Below are 14091 nucleotides of genomic sequence, written 5' to 3' on the forward strand. Positions count from 1 at the left end.
CTACTGCTTTTCAGTTTCTTGAAAGACTGCCCCAAAAGTCAACATTTTCTTCAGTGCCCCTGTGACATCTTTATTCCTAAGACTATAGATTAAAGGGTTTAGTACAGGAGTGAGGATGGTGTAAAAGAAAGACACCACCATGTCCTTCTCTGTTGGGTGGTAGGAGCTGGGGATCATGTAGGTGTAGATTGCATTGCAGCCCCATAGAATAGGGTGACCACAGTCATGTGGGAGGAACAGGTGGTGAAGGCCTTCTTCCGGCCCTCTGCAGACTTCATCCTGTGGATGGTGTTGAGGATGAGAGAGTAAGAGCTTGAAGTGACTGTCACAGGGATCAGGAGCGTGAGCACACAGCACAGATCCATGAGTGTCTCAATGAGTGAGGTGTCAGAGCAGGAGAGCTTCATTATGGCAGGGACCTCACAGAAGAAGTGCTGGATCTCCCTGGATCTGCAAAAGGGAAAGGTCATGGGAGTGAGCATGAAGCCATCCACTGAGCCCAGGAACCAGCTGCCAGGAGGAGACATATCCTGCGGTTAATAATAATTGGGTAACGGAGTGGATGTCAGATAGCCATGGCAGCGAGAAGGAAAAATTCTGATCCTCCTAGTGCCAAGTAGAAGAACATTTGTGTCCCACATTCAGGCACTGAGATCTTTTTGACATCCGTGATCTGGTCCATGAGTATCTTGGGCACAGTAACAGAAATGTACATCAAATCCATAAGAGACAACTGGCTGATGAAAATTACATAGGAGTGTGGAGGTGGACATTAGAGTGTATCAGGAAGATCAAGATAGAGTTTCCAGAAAAAGCCATTAGGAAAATCACAAAAATTACCACACAAAGGAAAATTGGGTCTTTTGATAGGCTGAAGAATCCCAACAGGATGAAATTGGACTCTCCGGTGTGGTTGGTCAGCCATGGGGTGTTGTCCATGTCCATGTCTCACCTAGGGTATCAGGGAGATCTTTGAAGTTTCACAGATCACTCACACGTTATTACCATTTACACCATAGCCCGACTGTGTGAACTGGAGAGAATCCCATGGACTGTAGGAACTTTGGGAACTATATATCACTTGTAATTACCAAATTTACCAGAAAATAAATGAATTTAGTTTTGTGTTGAAGAAATTTGTAACATACTAAGGTTTCCAATGATGCAGGTGCCTTGTCTAAACATGTAATAGGGACTTGAAGGAGTATTGCCCCATACACCACTGAGAGCTAAACATTGAATATAGGGAAAGAGTAAGAGACAGAGAAATCGACTTCCTTCTTTCTAGAGTGATTGCTATGGCATTCAGAATTGAATTTACTTTCCTGGTTCAGAGACCTAGCTGGTGTCTTAAAGTTCTCATAGGTTGGCTGTGCATCAGAAAACCCATGGAGCTAGATGGTAAGGGCCATGGACACTGCGTGCTAATTATGGCAAAGAGTCAGCTTTGTCTCTACCAGAACTAAACCCTTCATTCCTTTGCCCATTTCCCATAAAGAAAGGCTAAAAAATAAAGTTTGAACTTGGTGTGTGGCGATGAATAAATCAACTAAAATAATGACCAAGTCACTACCTGGCCTGGTCAGCTTTGCAGTTCATTTATTTTACTTTTCTCCCTTGCTGAAGTGGATTTTTAAGTAAAAAAAAAATCCATCTAATATCTGTATCACCAAGGTGACATGTATCTCCACCCTTTCCCATTATTTGCTCTAAATCTCAGCTGAAAACAAAGAACCAGCATTAAGAAGATGACTGACATCTACCGGACAAAGTCACAACACTGTCAGTTTTATTAATCATCACAACCAATCTTTCCTTTTTGATTTATTTAATTTAATTTAATTTTTTCACAACCAATCTTTCATGGAAACTAAGATGCAGAGAGAGAGACTGGAAAACACTACAATGTCTCTAATTCCAAATCCTCTGAACACAAACCAAAGATAATCTTGCTTATGTTTAAGGAAGGAGCCATCTGTCTGTTTAAGGGGAAACGATTGATAGGCATGTGATTTGAAGCATAGTTTAAAGTGGCTACAAAGCAAATAAGAAAAAGCAACACAACAAATTGACTCCAAACACCCCTGGTCTTTCTGAAATGAGTCATTATTAATAGTTTATTACACATTTTCTTTCAAGGAGTTTAAACATTTTCAACTTTTACATTTCTAAAGAAATGAACTCTAAAAACCCCTCCAAGCAAGAAGGAATTAATAATAAGATCCTCTTAATACAAAAACTTCAGAAATGGCTACATTGGGGAGATCTTTCAGAAAGATTTAACAATAGTGTCAAATACACTTTTAGACTTCCAATAATTCCCAAAACTACTTGTAGCATTCACTATACTGAATATCTAAGCTCTGGCATGCTGATGCTGTAGCCAATGCTGTAACCAGATATGATATGCATATCCCAAAATCATGGACACATCGCATGAACACAAGTATAACCTGTCAAATTTCACACACCCCACGAAGATGGAAGCGGAGTTACATGCAAAACTTAAAGCATTTCTACAGATTGCAAAACATGCCTACTGATCTAATATATTCTCTATCTTCAGTCAAAATTAAGCAGGGATTGTTGAAGAGAATGACACTGATGAAGACCTCAGAGTTATTTCTTAATGAATGGAACAGTGGGATGGAGGATGCTCAGACAGTCAGGACATGGACAGGAGCAAAACTCTCTTGAAGGCTGTGAATGGGTCACCGGTATTAAATTGTATTAAATGGTCTACCTGGGACAGCAGATCAATGTCTTCGTCCTTCATCACTCTTTTCATTCTTACGCTTCTCAATCCTACTGCTTGGATTGAATGCCAACAGTTTAGTGAATGTTTAATTTAAGAAACCATTAAAAAGGGTGGCAGAGGAAGATAGAAGCTTTATTTGGAGATGACTACATCTATTGCTTTAATACTTCAGCATCCACTGGAACCAATGAAAATTTTAATTTCTATTTTTTGTATATTAGAAAATTCAGTTACTATTACTATATGCCTGTGATCACATAAGTGGCTACACAACAGGCTAATAAATTAGGCCCAATACAGAGCCCAGGGCTTGTCACTCTGCCTCAGGACTCTGAGGAACCTGGTTCTACTCTCCACAGTTCTTCAAGTTGACTTTTAGAACACAAATTGTTAATCAGAAAAAAAAATTCAAACATGTGTTTCTAGTGTTTAATTAAACTATCACTCATGATTTCCAGTGAAAATAAAATCAATCACTTTCCCCCGTAAAATTAAAGACTCTGAAATCTCTCCCTAAATATGGTAAAAATAGATTGCTATTTCATCCACAAAATGATTGGTATTTTAAAATCTATTACATATATTAGAGTAAGTATTTAATAAAGACTCAAAAGAAACCACATTTGCTTTTTCATAAAAATCGATTATAAGAAATAGGAAGGTATTGAAGTAATGTGAAGAAAGTAGGATACGTTAGAGCAAAATGATTTGAAGAGATTAGGTAACCCTTGTTCTTCCAGTTCTGTCTACAAGCCTGTTTGAACCACCAGCAGATGATATGTGAGCCTCATCCTGGTGGGTGAGTGGAGTGGGTCACAGTTAAATTTGAAAAGAGGAGTGGAGAAATGACATCACCCATGGTTTTTCTGTGTCCAGTGGGGGTGAAGTTTTTTTTTTTTTGATAAGTCCCTTCTGAGACATTGAAACAGACCACAATTAAGAGAGTTAGAGAAATTAATAGCTATGTACATTGTACCTCCTCGTTTAAACCTACCGGTGTACAGCCCGTGATGGTCTGTCTGGACTCTTTTGCTACTTGCCTCCTCAAGATTCTGAACGTGCAGTCACTGGGACTGTGGGGAAACACCTTAATATGGAGGCAAAAAATACTCCTTTATTCTTTTTGAGCTTCATGTGATAGTCACATACAGCTCAGCCACAGCTGTGGGCAAGTGGGATCATTTGGGGCTGTGGACTCCGTTGCCCTAAGGCCGTTTCCGGTGCATTGGTGGGAATGTGGTGTCTGCACTACTGTTTGTCAGCGGTTGTGGGTTTCTCCCGCAGTTCCAGGGGTGCAGCATCTCTCTCAGCTTATCGGGGAGAAACAGGTGAGTCTACTTCCTATTGTATATATACATATGTGTGTGTATATGTATATATACCATATTGAATGAAGGGGGGGAGTTCAGAGTGGAGACCCAAGGCCCAAGTGTCGGCCAATGGAGATCCCCTCACAGAGGGGTTCAGGAGAGGAGATGGGTTAATTAGGGTGCCAGGTAGTACCGATGAAGAACACAGCTTTCCCCCAGATCCTGGATGCTTCCTCCCCCCAACTACCATGATCCGAATTCTACCTTGCAGGGCTGGATAGGGCAGAGGTTGTACACTGGTGCAATGGGAGCTGGAGGCACAGGGAATCCAGGGTGGATGATACCTTCAGGACCAAGGGTATGAGGGGCGATGCTGGGAGAGTGGAGGGTGAGTGGGTTGGAAAGGGGGAACTGATTATAAGGATCCACATGTGACCTCCTCCCTGGGAGAGGGACAGCAGAGAAGGGGGAAAGGGAGACTCCAGATAGGGCAAGATATGACAAAATAACTATGTATAAATTACCAAGGGCACATGAGGGAGGGGGGAGCGAGGAGGGAGGGGGAAAAAAAAGAGAGGACCTGAAGCAAAGGGCTTAAGTGGAGAGCAAATGCTTTGAGAATGATTGGGGTAGGGAATGTATGGATGTGCTTTATACAATTGATGTATGTATATGTATGGATGGTGATAAGAGTTGTATGAGTCCCTAATAAAATGTAAAAAAAGAAAAGAGGAGAAAAAAAGAAAATGATTAGGGCAAAGAATGTACAGATGTGCTTTATACAATTGATGTATGTGTATGTATGGACTGTGATAAGAGTTGGATGAGCCCCTAATAAATTGTTGTAAAAAAAAAAGGAAACTTGCTTAGGACTTAGAATCTCTTTATCTAACACATTTTTATGGTCTTGGTAGAAAAGAACACTACTTTCCCTTGCTACTTCAGCTGTCTTTACCAGTCCTTTCACCACCTCTGTAACCGATACCCAACATTAGATCACTCCTTTGTGAAATGTCTAAAGTGTGTTGCCATAGCTTAACACTGACTAAAGAGTTTTATAGTCTATACATTAATTATACCAGAATTCATGATTCACTCTTGATATTGAATAGTTATGTAGAGTTCAAATGTCAAAATAATAAATTGTGCTGAAATAAAAATATTTTATGTATTTGAATATATTAAAGATTAACTATGTACCAGACAGGTATAAAAGTTTTCAAAGATATTAGCATAAGTTTAATAGATTTTTCAGAGGCTTCTGAAAATTGTCTTACAGCATCTAAGTTCACTTGTACAGGCATTGAACTTTATGCACATTTAAATACAATGAACTAAAACATATATATGGAATGTATAATCTGAAGCTTGAATAGAAAAATAAGAGGAGAGCAAGGCAAGAAAGAATGATATGGGGGATTTCTTTAGAAAGAGTAGATGTTATTGTTGCCTTAAAGTTGGTTCTGACTCTTGCCAATCACATGAGTAGCCGAACAAGACATTGCCCACTACTGTACCATCTTCAGGACCATTGATATGTTTCATAAAAGCATTGTGTGCACTGTATGTTTTGGATACCTTCCTATCTATCAAGGTAGAGAGCTCCTCTTTTAGCACTGTATCAGACCATATCTTGTTGTGTTCCATATAGTTTTCACTAACTAATTTCTAAAGTGGTTTGCCAGGCCTTTCTTTCTTGTCTATCTTAGTCTGGAAGAGCTGGTGAAACCGGTCCATTTATGTGATCCTTTTGATATTTGATATACTGTGGAAAATTTGTAACACTTCCTGGTAAACAGCTACCCTGAGTGGTTCTCACTGCCATTACAATTTGTTACCTTCCTTAATAAACCCTTTAATCATGAAATTTGCCTGTGAGTTTCTCTTAGCCATTGAAATGATTATTAAAATCAAAGCAAATAGAGAACATTAATTATGATAGTACACTTTCAACCTCTAACCAAACATAAATCTTCCATTTGCTGGTCTACTCTGTTGGATTCCTTTTTTCCTCCTTTTGTTTCTTCTCCTGTGTTGCTGAGTCACATCTTTCTATCATTTTCCCCAAGCACGCAAAGGTTGTACATTTTTAACACCTCAATGATAAATCTTATTATTTTTTAGTTAAATCATCATATGCAATATTTGTCTAGTTAAAGGTGCGAGTTTTATTTCTTAATTTTGAAAACATTACTGTTTTCATGCAGTGGGGTACACTCTTCATGGGCCAACTTAAAAATACTAGTATCTTAAAGTCATTTTCTTGAATGTATTTGGTTTTCCAAATACAGCATTTCATAGAACCTGACAGGTAATGTTCAGAGAAAGGACAGGCTGTGATATACTTGAATCCCTCTTCTATTGGTAATTCTCCCATCGGCCTCCCTAGTGGGAGAGGAGGAAAGGGTCTTCCAGTGCTAATTTTTCTCTATAAATAGATTGAGCCAATTCTCCTGCTATGCACGCAATCTCCCCCTAAATACAGTCCAGTACAGTACAGTGCCGTCACTTCTTTCTCAGTCTGCTCAAAATGCTTTTCTTAACAAGACCTCAACTCATCACCCTATGTAATACCACACCCTGCCCCCTCTCTAGTCTGCCACATAAAAATCATCTTATCTTTATCGACACAGTTGCTTTTCCCCCCAAGGAACTTGCCAACTTCTACCATGTTTAAATTATTTAATTAATGCAAGCTTTATGTAGACATCAATATTTATCCTAAAAACAGATTTTTATGGCACATATAAGGTGTTCAATTAGTATATGTATACATCAGTTACTAGAGGTAATACATTCAGAATTCAGCAAAGATGGAAGACATAAGAACACACCAAAATAATTTACATTATTGTCTGCAAAAAAGGGAAAAGAGGAAAATATATCAAGTAAACAATTCTATTTTTAATAGTATATGCAAGAATGCAATAACTAGAAAGGAATTTAACCAAGGAAGGAATACGGTGCACACTGAAAACTATAAAACATTGCTGAGAGAAATTATAAACCAAAACACAAACTCATTTTCTTTGTCGATTCCAACTCAGAGTAGAACTGCCCCATGAGGTTTTTAGGACATTAACTCTTTTCATTAAATTTTTTTGAGCCATTAAATCTTTACAGGAGTAGACAATCATCATTTTTCTATGAGTGGCTGATTGTTTGAACTTCTGCTCTGTGTTGTTAGCTCAAAGTGTAGCCAACTACATAATCATAATCCTGTCTTTGTGGATTTGAAGAATTAACATGCCAAAGACTAGCCAGGGGGAGACATATTCAACTCAATCCAGAGCAAAGTTCCAGCAACTTTTTCTGCAGGAATGAGAATAATATGCAGAAAGGGGGAACTGATGACAAGGATCCACAGATAACCTCCTCCCGGGGGACGGGCAACAGAAAAGGGGGTGAAGGAGACATCAGACACAGTAAGGTATGCCAAAATAGTAATTTATAAATTATCAAGCGTTCATGAGGGAGAGGGGAGCAGGGACAGAAGGGGAAAAACGAGGAGCTGATGCCAGGGGCTTAAGTGGAGAGCAAATGTTCTCAGAATGATGTGGGCAATGAATGTACAAATATGTTTTACACATTTGATGTATATATGGATTGTGGTAAGAGTTGTATGAGCCCCTAATAAAATGATTAAAATATACACAGCCTAATTCTAAAATTCATATGGTATTGCAAGGGGCTCCATCTAGCCAATCCAATTTTGAAAACTAAAGTTGGAGGACCACAAGTTTTTCATTTAAAAAGCTTACTGTAAAGATACAGTAGTCAGAACAGTGCAATTTTGGATAACACTATATATACCAAGTGGACAAAATTGAAAATGCAAAAATTAATCCATAACTTATTGACAATTTATTTTTGAAATAGTTTTATTGGCATATACTTCACATGATACAATTTAATCATTCAGTGATATTAGAATTTGCCTAATCATCACCACAATTTCCAGTTTCTTCTCATACTCATTATTGTTAACTTCTGATTTCTTCTCATCCTGCAATGCCCCTAGTTAACTACAAATCCAGCTGCTGTCTCCATAGATCTACCTACCCTGGATTTCATATACATAAATCACATACAGCGAAACAGAAAGCAAACAAAACAACAATGACTAGAAAAAATATAGGAAAACCTCAATCAGTAAAGAAAGCAGAAATGATTAAAGGCTGAAGCAACTTTAAAATAGTTCACAAGGGAAATCAAATGATAAGACATTACATGTTGACCTAGTCACATTTACCATGTTAACTTTATGATGCTTTCTCTCTAGGCATCCAAGTTATTCCCATCTCTCCACTGTGATTAGGAGGGATTCACTGGAAGCTTAGTCCACGTGTGCACCCTGAGCATCGATGTGGGGCTTCTATTGTCATCTATAGACTTCTGCAAACTGAGTGTTCCCGCTTTAAGCTCCGATTTTCACAGACTCATCCACGTTCATGACATCATAAGAACAGAACTTCAACACCCACATGCAAGTCACACCCGGTCTTTGCTCTTTGTTGTCTTGACTACCCTACAGGGTTAGTATTGTGCTGCTGGCCAAAAGGTCAGCAGGAGAGAAAGAGGAGGCTTTCTACTCCCATAATGAGCTAGTGTCCCCGAAACCCAAAGAGGCAGTTCTACCCTCTCCTGTGGGGTTGCTATGATTTGGCATCAGCTCAAGGGCAGTGATTATTTCCTTGCACATCCACCATCATCTCTTTCTGCTTCCCTTTTCCATGTGAAATTTATTTCCATGAAGTTTATTTATTCAGATTAAGTCTCTTAAAATAGTTTCCCATTGTTTTGACACATCTAGTGGCCTATCGAGACAGCAGCTTATTCTTACTATCATCACTTTTATTTTATTCTCTACCTGCCCCCTGCCAACCTTTCCCACTTACTCATCTCTCTCCACTTTTCTTCATTTACCACTGTTTCCCAGCTCCTATTCGACTTCTCCCACACCACTAGACAGAGCCAACTGCCTCTACACAATCCAGCAGCTCACACATTACTAATAGCTGTTCTATGATGCCAACAAAACAGCCAGTCACCGCAGTAAGTCCCCAAATAAACAGAAATCAACACAAATAATTGAGAATCACCCAAACCCAATGGAGTACTCTGAAGAGGCCCTGAAACTTCAAAAACAGAATTCAGAAGAATGATGCTTAGGTCCTTCCAAGATATGTGAGTAAAACTCATCAGAACAATGGAAGAAATTGAAACATAAAAATCTTACAACCAAACAGAATTCCAGAAGATAAACAATGAGATAACCGAATTAGACAACCTAGTAGAAATCCTGAGGAACACAATGGAAGAGAAAGACAACAGGTGAGCTTGAAGACAATCACCCTGACAACAATAGATGAGAGAGACAATCAACCAAAGAAGCACAGAAATCAGAGGAAAGCTTAAGAATGATGTACTTTACTATCCAGAGAAACAACGTGTATCTCAGCGGAATCTAGGGACAATTGATTTTTTAACACAGATAGTGATTTCATTCATCAGGAAAGAGCAGCTTCTTAAAAAATGGTGCTGGGAAAAATTACATATGAAAAAGATGAAGGTGAAATCATATCTCACTCTATCTATAAAATTAAACTCAAATAGGCCAGCCATCTAAATGTGACCTAAAACTATAAAATTATTAGATGAAAACCTGAATTCATAATGGATTTTCCAATATGACACCATAAGTAACAACAGAAATAGTTCAATTTGATTTCAACAAAATTAAAATTTTTGTTTGTCAAAACACATTGTCAAGAAAGTGGCATATCAAACTACACAGTGGGAAAATATTTGGAAATAATACACCGATTGAGATTTAATACTTGAATATATTAGAACTTAGAAATGAAACAACCAAAAGGCAAAGATATCCACAATAATTAAGTTTATATAGGTCCAAGTTTGTTCATGGTTACTAATGGTGGGCAGCAGAGCACAAAAAGAGGAGGAGTCAATGCTTAGTGGATACTGAACTTCTCTTATGGATGAAGGAATCATTTGCAAACAACAAAGTGAACATGATAAGACCCAAAAACTCACTGCCATTGACTCTGATGCAACCCTGTAGGACAGGCTAGAAGTCCCCCTGAGGGTTTCCAAGACTAATTCTCTGTGAGTGGGAAGAATGTTAAAATTGCCAAAATTTGGTAGATATGTGCGCTTAAAAAAGGAAAATAAAGCAATGGAAGAAATTGAGAAACACTTGAATAGTCAATTTTACAAAAACAAAGGCCAATTAACACATGAAGAGTGTCATTAATCAAATGATGCAAATCAAAATCACAATGTGCTGTCAATTCACACCTACTAGCAAGAACCTAATGAGATAAATGGAAACTGAGAGATTCTCAAGGTTTGAAGAAACTGGGTTCCTTATTCATGGCTGGTAATGGTAAATGAGTGCAGCATTGCAGAAAAATTTGGCTGTTCTAAAGAAATTGAACATAGAGCTAGTCCTTGATCCTGATATCCTATTCCTAGCCATCAAGAATTGAAAGCAGATATTCCAAACATATTCTTTTATGCCATGTCACAGCCATAGTTTTAAATAGCTGACAGTGGGACACATCTAAGTCTTTCTAAATAGATAAATTGATAGACAAATGTGGAGTGGACATAAAGTGGAATATTATTCATTTATAAAATGAATTTCTAGTTCATCATATGACATGGATGAACCTTAAACATTATACTAAGTGAAATAATCATGCACAAAAGAAATATTGTATTTTTTTACTAAGAAGAAATATCTAGAATGACCTATTTGTAGAGTTAGAAATTGAAGGAACCCTGAGGCTTCGTGGTTACTTTGCTGCTAACTGCAAGGTCAGCAGTTTGAAACCCCAGCCGCCCTGTGGGAGAAAGATGGAGTTTTCTACTCCAGTAGAGTTAGAGTGTTAATATTCACAGGGGCAGTTCTACACTGTTCTACAGGGTCGCTATGAGTCAGTATGGACTTGGTGACATTGTTTTATTTTTGCTTTGAGAAATTAGAATAGAGATTTCCAAGAACTGGTGGGAGAGGAGAATCAGGAGATATTGCTTATTAATCATAGTTTCTGATTTGGGATGATAAAATTTTATGGAATAGAGTTGTGATAGTTACACAGGATGAATTCAAGTCAATAAAGTGTACCCTTAAAATGGTTAATAGAGCAATTTTTTGTTGCAGAAATTGTATAACCATATACATTTTCAATCATTTAAAACATTTCCCTGAATGTTGTGTGTGTGTGTGCATGTGTATGTATGCTTCGTGAGTGCTCCACCTTTTATATATGTGTCCTCTTAGGTCTACTTCATTGTGAACGTACCTTCTTTTTGCTCCTGTCATCTTTTTGTTCTGCATGGTGGCAGTTCTCTGCTCTCTGATTGAGCTCCTTCAAGCTATCCTCCAAGTGTTTCTGTTTCACTCCTTTTAATACATTTGTTCTCAGAAAATCTATTTCTTGTTTGAATTCGTCTTCTGGTTGATTACCTCTTATGTATCTTTTGACTCCTCCAAAGGCACTTTGTCTTTACATATATTAAGTAGGATCGTATTTTATATTCAAGTTCATTTATTTTACCCAATTTGACTTTTTATCCTGGTGAATTCTTTTCTCCCTATTCAACTGAGTTTATTTACATTTCTGGTTCTTCTGTCTGATCCCTTCATAGTTAGTGATTCGTAGATGGAAGGAGCTTTGGGAACTTCATGAAGTTGGACTGGAATGTCCAGGATGATTACTCAGTCATTCGTGCAGATGTCAGCAGTGAAGCTTTGCACTCTGAAATCCAAAGTTTATCTTCTTAGAGTATTTTAAGTATGTTAACAAATCACTCTCTGATTGTTCACAGGACATGCTCATGTTTTGGCTCTAGTGCATTCTATGTTGGTGGGGAGGAACCGGGCATGAGAATATTTTTAGCGCACTGAAAAAAAATCATCAATGATCTCCTTGTTTCCATCCTATATCTGATCCATGTTTTGTGCCACAGCGGATATTTTTAAGTCCTGAGTTTCCCTGGTGCTGTGTATGTATATTGGCTTCTTCCTCCTTGGCTTCACAAAGCTTCTCATCTTTTATTTCTAGGACTTGCTTGGTCAGTGGCCTTGGCTCTGTTCCTCAATCCAAATCTTCTACTCCTCAATCCAAATCTTCTACCAAGTACAGCGTCACTATTATCTTGCTGTTGTCATTGCTAACTTCAATGACTTATTGAGGGGGAAGTTGTTGAACTTCTCATTCACAAGCAAAAATATACTTCAGTGTCTATGCCTACATCTATGCCTATCTCTATATTTGTCTACATTGTCAATATCAACAGATACAGTTGATTAAAAGCATATATGCCAATATTTAAAGGTGATTAACTCCAGATAGGTTTTAGGGTTTAAATGATCATATGTTTCCTAAATGGGTATAAATTCAAGAACCTAGATGAACTGAAAATGTCATAAGATAACATATAATTTAAAAATTGAGAAAAATTCGCTGGTTCTATCCTTTACTTTCTAAATCTTCTGATAACACCAACATTTGTGTGATACTGAAAATTGTAGCTTATTTTACTGGTTACATTTTGTTATCGAGTTTTGGAGTCAATAATTATCCTGGTATTAAGGGGTTATTGAACTAATTAATCTGTCACTTTCACCAGCCCTATCAGGGCTGGGAAAGACTGGCATAAAATATGCTGTCAGAACAATGTCTACTGCCATTTTCATGAGACCCTAGCCCACTGCTAGCACCTTCCTCAGAGCCCCCACCACTTCCTTGTTCCTCAGACTGTAGATGATGGGGTTTAACATAGGGGTGAGGATATTGTAGAACAAGGAGACAGCCTGGCTTTGCCTTTCTGTGTACATAGCTGGAGGTACCATAAGGACAAAGAACCCCGACCCTAGATAGAGACTTACCACTGTGAGGTGGGAGGAGCAGGTAGCCAGAGCCTTTTTCTTCCCCTTCTTAGAATTCATACGGAAGACACTCAGGAAAATGAGGCCGTAGGAGGCCAGGATGAGCCCAAAGGGAATGAGGATGAACACTATTCCCGTGACAAACAAAGTCATTTCATACACAGATGTGTCATCGCAGGAGAGTCTCAGGATAGCTGGGAGTTCACAGAAGAAGTGGTGAATCTCCCTGGAGTCACAGACTGGTAAATGCATCACATACACTGTGTGGACTAAGGAATCTAGAAAACCCACCACCCAGGACAAAGCAGCCATCTGCAGGCAGACTCGGGGGGTCATGATGACGGGATACCTCAGTGGTTTGCAGACAGCAGCATAGCGATCATAGGACATCAGAGTCAAGAAAATACTTTCAGAACCTGTTATGGTTATGTAAAATAGCATCTGTATCCCACAGCCTATCTGTGAGATCTTTTTCCTGTCCACCCAGAAACCTGTGATCATCTTAGGAACAGTGGTGGAGATCAGAGCTAAATCCATGAGAGAAAGTTGGCTGAGAAGTAAGTACATGGGAGTGTGGAGTCGTGAATCCACCCAGATTAGCAAAACCAAGATGGTGTTTCCCAAAAGGGCAATGATGTAGCTCAGAAGAATGATGTAGATAAGGTAGCTAATATTTCCCATATCAGGAAATAGTCCAAGCAAAATGAGGTCTGTGGTTGATGTATCATTTCCTCTTCTCATGTCTGTGTTAATGTTGTGTTATTCTGGGGAAACCTAATTAGAATGTGAAGGATGAAATTTAACATAATACATGCTTCTTGTATTAGTTGTCACATAGTATTAACTGTTAGCCTAATATAATTCCTAAATACTTAAATAGGGTGGTGAATTATAACTCAATAATTATTGTCAGTCTGGGAGAAATCAAGCTCACTTTGCATGAAAGACACATTGCTCATGTGGTCTAGAAAACGTTACTTAAACTCTCTAACTCTTGGTTCCCCTATCTTTGAAATTATGGTAATATAATTCTCATATTCATAACTCTTAAAACAGCACTGTATCATCACAAGTTATAATAATTATTTAACTTCTTCTGCTCC

At 38.3% G+C, this 14091-nt stretch overlaps 1 protein-coding gene and 1 pseudogene across 1 annotated transcript; both read right to left on the minus strand.

Moving 5' to 3' along the window:
• LOC142440292 (olfactory receptor 2T5-like) lies at window positions 1–939 on the minus strand (annotated as a pseudogene).
• Window positions 940–12802: 11863 nt separating this feature from the next.
• Window positions 12803–13729, minus strand: LOC142440293 (olfactory receptor 2M5-like). Its single transcript, XM_075542770.1, has one exon. It carries the CDS (start codon window positions 13727–13729, stop codon window positions 12803–12805), a length of 927 nt encoding a protein of 308 aa, XP_075398885.1.
• Between the last annotated feature and the right edge of the window lie 362 nt (window positions 13730–14091).

Source organism: Tenrec ecaudatus, chromosome 2, assembly GCF_050624435.1.
Source record: "Tenrec ecaudatus isolate mTenEca1 chromosome 2, mTenEca1.hap1, whole genome shotgun sequence".
NCBI classification, from domain to species: domain Eukaryota; kingdom Metazoa; phylum Chordata; class Mammalia; order Afrosoricida; family Tenrecidae; genus Tenrec; species Tenrec ecaudatus.

Bases quoted from the DNA above. Each gene is read 5' to 3' on its own strand.
- LOC142440293 (XM_075542770.1), bottom strand. From the start codon at position 13,729: ATGAGAAGAGGAAATGATACATCAACCACAGACCTCATTTTGCTTGGA.